The following is a 13,970-nucleotide window of genomic DNA, read 5'->3' as shown; positions in this document are numbered from 1 at the left end:
TCTTAAAGCATTTTAGTTTACTCATTTGTTTCACAGTGATTCACATGAAGTGTTATTTTGGAATATCAAATATTATATAATAAAGAATTAAGACAAAGTACCACCTTTCATTGGTGTACAGAAAATTTCAAGTTTCTTTTTTGTAAATTGAAAAATGTTACGAAAATACATGTTCAAAAGACAAGATTTTTCACTAGGGGGCGCTAAAACCTAAAAATCAGATACCTATGTAAAAGTTTTAAATTTTTAAAATGCATCCTTTCATAGGTACTATAATATAAACGCTTTTCACCTACATTGGTTTATATGTGAAATGCACCACCTCAACCAAAAATTGGGAAATGCCTACGTGAACAAACTAAACAAACAAAAAAACACCCCCATCTTCTGGATTATTTTCTGTATTTTAAAAGAAAACAAAATTGTTACAACTTTGAAAAAAACCTGCCATTTTATTTAGCTAATTTTTATACTTTTTGCCCCATTAACAAGTTAATGCCAGCTTCTGAGAACAGGGAACAGTTTTATAAAACATTTTTTGAATATCTTTTAGGGAGAAAAAGAGACTTTAGCAGTGATTGGGAGAAACAGGAAATTTATTATTATAAGATAGTTATAGTTATCTCTATTTTTCGATAAGGCTTTACACTCGTAATAAAGGAATAACATCAGGATCCTAAATGGCCTATAGTATACCAACGAAAAATTATACTAACAGCATCTCAAACAGAAAAAAAATCTTATATCTGAAAACTATTAAATTACCACTCAGCTTTCTTTCTCCAAGTTAAGTAACTTTTACACTTGTTTTTGTTTGTGTAAAGCAACACTGTAGCTTGCATACTTAAAGCTAACTAGTTACATTTCTGTATATTCCTTTATTTTAAAAGAAAAGTAAAAATCATAAAACATGCTCAATCTTGACTATCGACTGCTCATGACAACACTCTGAATTTGGGTTAATTTCTTTCTTTTTAGGTGTACTATGGTAAAGCTCAAACTACATTTACCAGGGTCATTTTGAATTTAATTTTTGACTTTCATATACATGTCAATCTATCGCTTGTGTTTGCATATAAGTATTTGATTCTAGGTTATTACTAGAATGTATCTAGAAGAAATGTTTAAAAATGCCCAAATCAGTTGTCATGACAACCTCAGTCAGACAATGATCCCGTAACACACAGTCATTCATTCATTCAATTTATGTATGTATTCATTCAAAAAGTGCTTATTGAGAGCCGGTAATGTCCTCAGCAATATTCTAAGTACTAGTGATACAGCAGTCCTCAAAACAAAACCCTTGCCCTCCTGGAGTTCATCTTCCATAGAGGAGAGAAAACAGACAAGATATGAGAAGATAAAGCTTAACTGGGAGTGGGATGGGAGGGTTGATATTAATAAATAAAAGGTGGCTGAGGGAGGATTCTCATGATAAGATGACATCTGGGCAGAAATCTGAACAAAGTGAGGTAAGGCCGAGAGACCACTCAGTCCGAAGGCCCTGGGGAGAAGTGTGCCTCATGTATTCAAGCAAGCGAGGAGACCCACGTACTAGGATCAGAGTGAAAGGAAGAAGAAATGACAGGATCTAACACTGGGGTATGGTGAGCATTAAAGGCATTCTGGGTTACAGTAAAGACGTTGCATTTTATTCTGACTGAGTTAGGAAACCACTGTCAATTTTGCTGCTTTAGTCAGTTCTTCTAACAACAATGAAAAGTTGTACTTCAGGAATAAAGCATATATTTTCCCATCTCCTTTGGTAATCATTACGTAATATATAAATACAACATTCATCAATAAATAACTCCAAGACTATAAACCGTAAAATAATACATACTCTGTTCGTGTTTCTGGATCACTATCACAGGAGTGACACATGGCACTGAAGCGAGATACAAAAAAATCGTAACGTCTATGATAGGACGGTGTGTCTTCTTCAATATTTGCAAATTTGACAAACTAAAAAAATAACAATAAGATGTATTATCACCTTTTTGACAGTGTGGAACAAACACACTTACTTTCATTCATTATTTGTTACATCGACAAGAAATATGCAAGTAGAAAGCAAATGAAATATGAAATATCATAAATGCCACATATATAGGAAAGGAAGTTTCTGACAATGAACTTGACAAAGTCAAGAATACAGCATTACAGACACTGAACATATAACTGTGTGATGCCGTCTCTTTTGAGTGAGCCCACTCCCTCAAGAGCTCTCACTCTAAAGCCCTTCTGCATTTCCCGGATGCTGACAGTGTTTCTATGACAACCCCAGGCCCAAACCTTCAGGGAATTTTATTTCTTAAATCTCGGGTAGGAAATCTTGACAGTTGTTACATAACACATGAATGAATAATATTTATACAAATGAGACGGGACAAGAAAAAAGGGGCCTACACTGAAGAAAACCAACTAATATAGAGAAGAAAAAATACTGAGATGGTAAAATTTATTCTACCTCTTTTCTAAAGATTAAAAAAAGAGAGATATCCATATGTTTAGGAAATTTTAAATATCCTACATGAGTCACAGACCTAGCCATATGATTCCTTAATATGTACTCTTTTTTTCTTATTTGCTTTCTCATTTATTCAGTAATTTATTACTTCTAAAATAGCCTAAAGCTGTCCTGGAAACAAAACTAAAGCATAGAATAAATTTGAAAAAATAAAATTATGATACTAAAAGTATTTTAAATTAATTCAGCCAGAGCCAAGTCATCTGTTTTAAATTATAATTTCATATGATTCATATTATCTAGAAAAAGACCACAAATACCACACCTGGTAGAGATGAAACTGACATTCATTTCCTACTCTGTACTATATTTTATACTAGGTGTTTTCACATGAGTTCTTGTTTAATCATTCCTACAATCCTGTAAAGAATGTGTCATTATCCCCATTTTACAGACAGGAACACTGAAATTCAGAGGTTAAATCGCTTGCCCAAAATGACACTGTGAGTAAATGGTGAAACTGGCATTACATTTCAGGGGTTTGATTCCAATTTTCAAGATTCCCATACTACACACTGACCATATGAAGAGTTTCAGAAAATATTAAGCCAAATATTTGTATTTTTCATAAAAAGAAACTTTGAATGACACCAGGAAATGCTCAAAAAATGTAAATGATAAAAACACATACAAGTGTATATACAATATGTTCCCCATTTTCTAAAATATAGTTTAAAAAGAAATTAAAATATTAAAGGACTACTTCTGGATACCGAAATTACAGGTATCTTTAACTTGTTTACTCTTTCATATTTTCTTGCATTTTCCAAACTTGCTACCAAAAATCACATATTAAATTAGAAAAAAATTGATCAGAAAATTTAAAATTTGGCCATTAAAATGTTAAATGTCCTAGAAAATTTTTAGGAGAAACTTTATTCTCTTTTCACTTATTGAAAGTCACAAATACTCAAGTACAATCTGAGTGATCATTTACAGAAGCCTCTCCTATTGCCCTTTGGCATAAAGAACAGGATAAAACATGTGCTGCTATGTTCCAGGGAAATGCATAAAATATTATCTTCCTTCCCAATTTTATGGAAAAGCTCTTCTAATTCCTGTAACTCTGAGAGCTCTCTAACAAATTCTAAACCTATATACCCTGTGCTAAGATAAATCAATAAAAAGAAAGGTATTATCATTATAGACTTCTTATAATACATAGGAGTGGAAATAAATGAGACAGTATGGTGCAGAGATTAGGAATGGATTCTGTTAGATGGCTCTGGATTTGGATCCTGGATTTACTAACAAAATATGTCACCCGTGGGCTTCCCTGGTGGCGCAGTGGTTGAGAATCCGCCTGCCGATGCAGGGGTCACGGGTTCGTGCCCTGGTCCGGGAAGATCCCACATGCCGCGGAGCAACTAAGCCCGTGAGCCATGGCCGCTAGGCCTGCGCGTCCGGAGCCTGTGCTCCGCAACGGGAGAGGCCACAGCAGTGAGAGGCCCGCATACCACAAAAAAAAAAAAAAAAAAAAAAAAATGTCACCCGTGAAATGGAATATTTAACTTACAGGGCTGTTGAGAAATTCAAATGAGAACCAAACAGAAGTTAGCACAAGGCCTTGCTACTTTCTCCCCCTCTCAGCTCGGTGCTCTGTGATGACCCAGATAGGTGTGGGAGTGGGAGGGAGGTCCAAGAGGGAGGGGCTATGTGTATACTCATAGCTGATTCACGTCACCATACAGCAGAAACTAACACAACATTGTAGAGCAAGTATGCTCCAATAAAAAAAAAATTTAAGTGATGAGCCAGATATATTTTAAAAGGTACAACAAAAGGCAGCAGCAATGTGATCTTAGATGTAGTTTCTCACAGTAAGCACTATTAAATTTTCGACCCAATCAACTTTGTCGTGGGGACTGTCCTGTGCATTACGTATAGCACGTGTAGCAGCATGCCCAGAATCCTAGATAGCACTAGCACTCCCCCAACCCCAGGTGTGAAAAACCAAAAACGTCTCCAGATGCTGCCAAACGTCCAGTGAGGGTTGTGGGGGGGAGGGGGGGGAGGACTGTCCCTGGTTGACAATCACTGCTTTAGTGTAGTGAATGGTTTAAATGACTGGGCCCTATGGACAACTGTCAACAATAGTTAAAGAAAAGGTTAAGATTAGCAATAGGCTTCAGAAAAGTGAGATGGATCAATTGAATACAAGAGGAAGAGAAAAAGGAAAGTAACCTCTGCTTTTCCTAGATTTTAATGCACAAAAATGACAGTGTATTTATATAACACAAGCTTTGTTGTAGGAAAGGCCTAGCACTGAATCCCTGTTATATAAACACTATTATTTCACTATGTCTTTGGGCATGTTATTTAGCTTCAATTCCTCATCTGTAAAATGGGAATAATACTTCTCAGCTTGAAGGGTTTTTGTGAGAATTAAATGACATAATGTATATGAAGTATCTAGCGTATACTATATTTCTTTTAAAAAACATGAACCAATGTTGCAGAGTGTTAACATTTATTACTATTATGTATTATTATTTATAATAATTATTATGTATTATTGTTTACTGATATATTAACTACTTAACATTTTTCTTGCCTGAATCTGTGTTTATGCGGGTATGCTATATTATTCTCTATACTTTTCTATATTTGAAATAGTTCACAATTTTAAAAAAGGGTAAAAATAAAAAGTACCTAGCACAATTCCTAAAACAAGGGGGAACCTGAATAAATCATGTACTGTTATACTGAGTCAGCATCAGCACAAAGTGACCAATGTCAACAAATTAAAATAAAATGTACAAAGACCACTAATGAATACAAAAGTACTAAATCAGTACCAGTCATGCTTGACAATATTTTTTTAATAATCAATTTTCAATGTTTGACAACTTAGCACCTCTAAGAAATTAAAATCAGACTTCCAGGGAATACTATATAAAGAATGTTGGCCAAGATAATACAGCATTTCATTTAATACAATTCATTCAAATCAAAGTAGGCAACTGGAGAATTTTGTCTTTTTCCCAAATGAGTCATTAAAGGAATCCTAATGGAATTGCTGGCTTGAAGTAAAGAAACGTCTGGAGATATACACTGAAACTCCTTCCCCCACAGCCATTAAAACACTTCCCCTAATATACAGGATGGATAAACAACAAGGTCCTACTGTATAGCACAGGGAACTATATTCAATATCCTGTGATAAACTGTAATGGAAAAGAATATGAAAAAGAACACATATATATGTATCTATAACTCAGTCCTTTGCTGTACAGCAGAAATTAACACAACATTGAAAATCAACTATACTTCAATAAATTAAAAAAAAAAAAAATCTCCCTTAAACTTTCCTCACCTAAATGTAAAGGAAATAGGAGAAGCATAAGTAGCTATGTTGCCAGAAATGGAGCCTGTCACACCACCTAACTGCACTTGGAAATAGCCAATATCTTCCCTCTGAAAACAAATGGACAAAATCATATTAAGGGCTTTTTAATGAGGATTTTATTTACATACTCTTGCTTCAAAAAAAGAAAAACATTATATTACTACCAACAATAACTAACAGTGCCAAACACTGCTCTAAGAACTTTATTTATATTAACTCATATCACACAACAAGAGTACCAAGATCAGTACTATTATTATCCTCATTTCACAGATGAAAAACTAAGACAAGGAGAGGTTAAATAACTTGCCCAAGATACACAGCTAGAAAGTGGCACAGGCATAATTCAAAGAAAGGCAGTCGAACCCTAGAATCCATGCTGTCAGTCACGCCCTACGCTTCCTAACCACAAAAGTTATCTATAAACAACAGCAGGTAGTATATGACTCTGTTATTTGTTGATAAAAATCTGGATGGGAACATACAGATTGGTTGAATGCCTGAAAGCTTCCTCAGAGATGAAGTTGGAACTGAAAGACTGAAGGTTATATACAATGAAACTAAAGACAAGAGGAGAGAGGTTATCACTGTATTTTACTTTCTTCATTAGCTATGCCTTCCCCAACCCCACACATGTTTAACAAACTATGGTTCTGGATAAAAGAAAATGAATGTTGTTAGCAGAAATAGTTCAGAAGTAGTGTAAGAAGGCCTGTGGGGAAAAGAAAAACCTTCCATCTATGGCCAACTGAGTTTCTGTTGTTCCTTATGACTGGTTAACATCCCAGATTTCACAAGCAGCAACAATAAAAGCTAGAGACAAAATGTTCTAATCATCTACCACTGTACTGGCTGTCCAAATGCCCTGACCAGAGCATCTGCTTCTACCAGACAGACACTCTAAGAAGAGTTAATCCAAGTTATGCTAATTAAACTTAAAATTAGAGAATAGTTTTACTCACAGAATTTGTTCCAAGGACTTGAAGCTTTGGTTCCCCTGATTCCAGCAGCTTTGCTACCATATGAAGAAAGCTTTCTACAAATGGCTTGATGCTTTGAGAATGGCAGGCCATAAGAAGTTGGTCCAATGCCTCCATAGCAATTAAAACATACCTAAATATAAGAGAAAAATCATGTCAACACATCTCTAGCTCTCTTAATTCTCCTAATCACTTTCATAGGGATAATTAAAATAAGTTTATTTAAATGCACAGAACACAGAAAGGCAAATTTAGCAGCTTCTAAGTGAGATCCTAATCTTCACACAACACAAATGATCTTGAGTTTATAAAATAATCCTCATGTGGAAGTATACAGAAACTATACTGTACTACCCCATTTTCTCCTGCTCACCAAAAACTCTTCCAGAGCTTCTTTAACATTACCGTCACGTGAATTTTTTTGTAAACACAAATATTCTCCATTTTCCAGGCTGTTAACCACATTTCTTTGCATCCAACCCAAAAGTTATTATAAGAAATGTGCCTAAATTTCTAACACAATCTATTTGTATTTGTAAATATGAGTATAGAAAACTTTATAGCAATACTATAAGGAAAGGTATCATACATTTTACCATATAATTCATCAGATTTTAAAGTTTGTACTAAAAATTAGAATTCAGACTTTAGATAACTTTGCTTGAACAGTCAACTATAAAAACTACTTGTATCAAGACTCACATTTGTATCAAATGCTCTAAATGGTAACAATGCAGAAGTAGAGAAAGCCAGTACAGCACTTGGAGAAAGGAATACTCTAAGAAACTAGTATCATAAAATGACAATCTGGAAAAGTACTTATAAACCAAATTGCAAAGTTACTGCTGTTCAAGCACAGAGACTGGGTTAAGATGGCAGAGACCTTTATTTATAGGTAGATGTATAGCTAATAGCACAGGCCAAATCAGCATGCTTACATATTCTGAACCTTAAGCCTAAAATAGTTCTCTTTTTTGCTCCTCTGATAGGTAAAACTGGAGCTGTGATAAAAATCAGTTCGTTAACAGAATTTCTGATAGTTTTCAATTTTGAGACTGATTTTTAAATTACAGTACTGCACTGACAGACTAAGGGAATCAATTTCTACTATTTCCATTAGGGAAGTCTTAAAAATTAATGGATACTTAAACAACTCTGTTAAGTAACATGAGTTTATTCTTAAACCTGACCACCAGGAAAAGTAATAAAAGCTACAGCATCTATTTGGTATTACACATTTCCTTATATGATATTACAATGTTTCATTCTCCATATGTTATCTTTCCCTGACTAGATGGCAAAATAATTTATCGGATGATTTAGCATAGGAAGAATTTTCCAAAGATACTATATTAGCAGCAATTAGTTTCCTTACCCAGAACGATGTCTGACAACATCCCTGCTCAACCTTTCTGCCAGGTAAGAACCAATTCGATCCAGTTTCTCTGGAGCAGATACAGCATAAAATGTCAATTTCTCCATGTCAGCTTTAACAAGGCCATCCTAAAAATAAAAATAAAAAAAAACCAAGTGAAATAGGTTATATTTATATCTATATTTTCATGCTTATTTTTTGTATTTCTATGCTTCACATTTCCCCTTTTTGGATTGATAATTAATCCACATTTATGCTGAACCTTCCTGGATATAGCCTCTGAAGAGCTAATCACCATTCTGGATATGTAGTTTTCAAAAAGTTAAATAAATGCCCCATTTAGGAAAAGCATTTAAATATGCTTTCACAAGCAATGGATTATTCTAACACCTTCCTTTACAGAAAAATAGCTCAATTAACTGCATATAGTACATGAGGAATAGAATATATTTTAGTAATTATAAGAAAAGGTTTGGTTATTTGTTCCCTGCATTAGAGCACTCTTTGAAGGCAGGGACTATGACATGTAGACCTCTGCACTCTGGGTACCTACTGTTGGACGTGTTTTGGATATACCACAAGATTTGTTCGTTTAATAAATTAAAAATAAGAAATGTAGCCAACTGGGTTTATGGGTGCCATATGTATGCAAGGTTCATGTAAATCTTTTCTTTTCCTTAAACCTTATTTTACAGATTGCTATTTAAGTAAATCTTACTAAATACTTGGCAAACATAAAGATTCTTTCCGTAACCATTCTCTAATTTACCTGCCACCACTCCCATGATCAAAAGTGTTCAAAGCTCCCTCACTGCAAGTTAAAGGGGACAAAGTAGGTGCCTTGTCTGTCATTCACATTCCTCCATAATCTGCGTTCCACCTTATCTTCAGTAATCATATGTTCCAGATTCCTTAAGGAAATGATCTGAGTATTCAGTCTATTAAATGATACTTCTGAAACTTCCAATCAGGAATGGTGTACAGTTATCACTCACTACACTTCAATTAGGCTACAGGCACCTTCATTTGAAGGCTCTTGTTCTCAAATATATCTCTTACTTTCCCACGATTTTTCTCTTGCCGGCAACAAAGAGACTAATCTCTGCTTCTCCAGATGGTGTACATCCTTCAAAGTTCAGCAAATTGCATTTCTTCTGAGAATGCTTCACAGAGATTGCCAACCCATGTGATGCCTCCCTGATATAAAGGCAGAAACTTTACCACCTGTTTTACTTAACATTTTACTTACTGATTTATGCATTGTGATTTGATATTTAGTATGCTTTCGCTTTATATCAGTCAAATGGATGGAAAGCTTCTAAAGGCAGGTACCATATCTTAGTTATTTATATGCCATAAATTATCCAGGATATCTCGCAGCCAAAATATTTAATTGATAGGCCTTCTACAAATAGCTGAATATTTAAATCAGATTTGATTAAAAATGAGGTATATCTCATAAATTAATATCAAGATAACCAAAAGGTTTCTAGAGTTGGCTACATTTTTTTTAACATCTTTATTGGAGTATAATTGCTTTACAATGGTGTGTTATAGTTTCTGCTTTACAACAAAGTGAATCAGTTATACATACACATGTTCCCATATCTCTTCCCTCCTGCATCTCCCTCCCTCCCCCCCTCCCTATCCCACCCCTCTAGGTGGTCACAAAGCACTGAGCTGATCTCCCTGTGCTATGTGGCTGCTTCCCACTAGCTATCCACCCTATGTTTGGTAGTGTATATATGTCCATGCCACTCTCTCACTTCGTCACAGCTTACCCTTTCCCCTCCCCATATCCTCAAGTCCATGCTCTAGTAGGTCTGTTTTATTCCTGTCCTAACCCTAGTCTCTTCATGACATTTTTTTTCCTTAGATTCCATATATATGTGTTAGCATACGGTATTTGTTTTTCTCCTTCTGACTTACTTCACTCTGTATGACAGACTCCAGGTCCATCCACCTCACTATAAATAACTCAGTTTCATTCCTTTTTATGGCTGAGTAATATTCCATTGTATATATGTGCCACATCTTCTTTATCTATTCATCTGTTGATGGACACTTTGGTTGCTTCCATGTCCTGGCTATTGTAAATAGAGCTGCAATGAACATTTTGGTACATGACTCTTTTTAAATTATGGTTTTCTCAGGGTATATGCCCAGTAGTGGGATTGCTGGGTCATATGGTAGTTCTATTTGTAGTTTTTTAAGCAACCTCCACTGTTCTCCATAGTGGCTGTATCAATTTACATTCCCACCAACGGGGCAAGAGTGTTCCCTTTTCTCCACACTCTCTCCAGCATTTATTGTTTCTAGATTTTTTGATGATGGCCATTCTGACCGGTATGAGATGATATCTCATTGTAGTTTTGATTTGCATTTCTCTAATGATTAATGATGTTGAGCATTCTTTCATGTGTTTGTTGGCAATCTGTATATCTTCTTTGGAGAAATGTCTATTTAGGTCTTCTGCCCATTTTTGGATTGGGTTGTTTTTCTGTTATTGAGCTGCATGAGTTGCTTATAAATTTTGGAGATTAATCCTTTGTCAGTTGCTTCATTTGCAACTACTTTCTCCCATTCTGAGGGTTGTCTTTTGGTCTTGTTTTGCTGTGCAAAAGCTTTTAAGTTTCATTAGGTCCCATTTGTTTATTTTTGTTTTTATTTCCATTTTTCTAGGAGGTGGGTCAAAAAGGATCTTGCTGTGATTTATGTAAAGCAACTTCTGGAAATCAAACCCATGTAACATTTTTTTGTTCCTATCCACTTAACACTAGACTAAAGGAGTCTTGGAAAATTTAAGACAGTGTCAAACAAAATCAATCAAAGACAATTGCTTTGAAACCAGTGGTCTTCTATAATAAAGTAACTTTAATAAAAAATTAAAAAGCACTTAAGTAAAAAGCGAACAAACTCTGCCTGGAATATTCACCCTTTACTTCTCAATTCTCTTCTGAAAAGAGAGAATTTATTTTATAAATTTATAAAAATTTATAAATCCAACCCTATTTATTCTTTGGATGTTAGCCTAGATTTTATTTCCTTCAGGCCTTTCTTCTCCCAAGCCCAGATTAGGTATCATTCCTACCTACTCCAGCAGTACCCTGTACTTATCTCTCTATCACAGCATATTCTTTCACACAATATTGTAATTGCCAACTGACTTGTCTAGGAGCTTGGTGAGAGTGAGCAGAAGACCACGTCTGTATTCACAGTTGCGTTCTTCGCATTTCATACAAATGATCTGACACTAGAGTTCATAAATTTTTGGTAAGTATTACTTAAATTAAATTACTTAAATTTAGGAACTATACAGACTAAAGAACATCATCCATCCTTTATTCTGAATTTATGCTTAATCTAAGAAAAGACTCTGAAAATCAGACCAGCAAGCATGGACAATTTAAAGGTTAAAAAAATGAGAGTAGTATAAAAACAGTACTGTACATGATGGAATTTGGGAGTAAAAGTAGAGAAATGAAATTAGGGAAACCTTTAGGGAGGTCAGCAGGGGGAAGAATGGGTCAGCAAAGAGAAGGATCAGTGGATGTGGGTCAAATTACTTTTGGATCTTCAGGGAATATGTTGTCCACCAGGCGTTTGTAGCGAGGACGCAAAGCAGAGCAGCAGCAACACACTCCTGTTCACAAAGAATAAAATCACAAAGTACAGAGATTAATCGTATTGTAAACGGACCTAGAAATTCAAGTGTCTGAATATTTATGGGTTATTTAAAATAAAGGGGGAAAGTCCAAACAGCCAGAAATAGAAAAAGGCATGCAAATGCAATTATTAATGAACAAGTGAAAAAGTTAAATTTCTCCTCCCCTCCCCAAAGACACCAGGTCAAAATGAACATGCTAATGAATTATCCCAACGTTTCAAATCAAACTGTTCAAACTGTTTTTGGGCGTGTGTGTGTGTACACGCATGCCTGCACATCCACGTAAAACCCGCCCAATTCATCCTATAAAGCATATACACAACTGGTACCCCACCTTGCCTCCCTTCTGGTCTCATTTCCTACTACTCTTTGCAGCCCCTACCCCTACCTCTACCTCCCTCACCCCCACTTTTGCTGCCCAGCCCAATCCACTCAGCTCCAGCTACAATGGTCTTAATATGGCAGTTTGCTCCTAGTGTAGCTGGTGAAAACAGTTAACACCTGTATCTATATGATGCATCATACAAAGGAACCACAATAGTGAGGGAGAATCAACATTGAGGGAAAGTCCAGGAATTTCAAAAAATGCTCAAAGGCTGCTCTATACATTTTCAGTTGTTGGCATCTTGGAAAGAGTCAAGGACTTGGATTAGAAGACCTGGGTTCATTCCAATTCTTTCACTTAAATGGCCACATGACCTTGGGTAAGGCACATCAACTCTCTGGAAAGAACTATGTAAGTAGCAGGGATCCATTTTCTTGTCCTACAAACTAATAACTTAATGGGAATGTTGGTCTTGAGCCATTATAAAATTCTTCCCATGATTTATGAAACTGGGGTATGTGTGTCTGTACGTCAGTGTGCACTTGTATATATTTAGAAACAAAAATATGGTATGAGAGAACACTTAAGCTAGAAGTTAAGAGAACTCAGACTTAAGCAGACTTCTATTATCTTATTGAGTAATGTTATCCAACAGACAACTTCTCCAGACCTCACTCTGCTCATGAAGTATACATGACTCATGCATGCAGTCATATACCACGTCAAGTAAGTGCCCAACAGGCCAAAACATGTAAGACTGAGTCCAGATTTGTCGTAGAATGGAGCCATTATATTGATAAAAACAAGACAGAATTAAGACATGTACAGCATCTTTAGTCATCATAAAGCAGTGTGCATACATTATTTAACATTTCCAGCAAATTCGTTATTATTATCATTACTACTTTACAAGAGTGGAAACTATAGCAGAACTGACCAAGTAACTTACTCGACAGCAATGGCTGGGTGAGAATCCAATGTCTAACTCTGAAACCTCATGCTCTTTCCACAAACCCAGAGATTTTAGTGGTCAAATCAATCAACAGCCAAATATTTCATCGGCACCTGCTATGTCCCTAGCCACCATCTGTGGCTAGATGCCACAGATACAAGAAAGTATAAGAGACAAGATCCCTGCCCTTGAGAAGTTCATAAACTTGTTATTAAAAAAAAAACAGTGAATAATTCAGCAATATATACATAGGCACTACATGCTGATAATATAAAATGTTACACATTGTTCAGGATGTTTTCTACTTTACTAGAAGAAAAAATTCCAAGAGTCCATTAGAGAATTTTTTTCAGACTAACACCAAAATACCTGAACTCTTTTTAAAGTCCAAAAGCAAAACACAGGCTAGATTACTAGAAAGAAAAACAAGGGTAAAAGCCAAGTAAGCAAAAGTCATATTTCTGTGTCAACTATACCTAATATAAAAATAATTCAGATGAATAGTAATACACTGAAATCAATTAAAATCAAATATGTATCAAGTGATTAACTTACACAGGGCACTGAGCTAGGTACTGCAATGATGAAAGAAGCTTATAACCTGATAATAAGATTAGGATGAATACTTTGCTACCACTAACACAAGGCCAAATATAGTAAATTCAAATTGCTATTATGGCAAAGAGAGAACGGAACTGAAAAACAAGTCCCAAAGCTTAAAGTTTCCTGTCAGAATGGTAAATGATGTAATTTTCAATAGGTAAGAAAGAATTCTTAATAAGGTATTATGTC

General features: G+C 35.3%; 1 protein-coding gene across 8 annotated transcripts in view; it reads right to left on the bottom strand.

The window, feature by feature from the left end:
* The window catches only part of EFR3A (EFR3 homolog A), a 96,387-nt gene that overhangs the window by 48,223 nt on the left and 34,194 nt on the right, over positions 1-13,970 (bottom strand). For 3 of the 8 annotated variants that reach the window (XM_059042657.2, XM_067017557.1, XM_067017558.1), the window contains 4 exons: positions 11,731-11,877; positions 8,235-8,362; positions 6,842-6,992; positions 1,844-1,965 (listed from right to left, as the gene is read on the bottom strand). In XM_059042657.2, the coding sequence (XP_058898640.1) occupies positions 1,844-1,965; positions 6,842-6,992; positions 8,235-8,341 (380 nt within the window). In that variant the 5' untranslated portion in view covers positions 8,342-8,362; positions 11,731-11,877. Of the gene's footprint in view, positions 1-1,843; positions 1,966-6,841; positions 6,993-8,234; positions 8,363-10,163; positions 10,322-11,730; positions 11,878-13,970 lie in introns of all 8 variants that reach the window. The other 5 variants (XM_067017554.1, XM_067017555.1, XM_059042656.2 and 2 more) reach the window with 3 other exon arrangements.

The sequence above is a fragment of the Kogia breviceps genome, chromosome 17, assembly GCF_026419965.1.
Source record: "Kogia breviceps isolate mKogBre1 chromosome 17, mKogBre1 haplotype 1, whole genome shotgun sequence".
NCBI lineage: Eukaryota > Metazoa > Chordata > Mammalia > Artiodactyla > Physeteridae > Kogia > Kogia breviceps.
The sequence above is the reverse complement of the archived record's forward strand: the minus strand, read 5'-3'. Positions and strand labels throughout refer to the sequence as shown.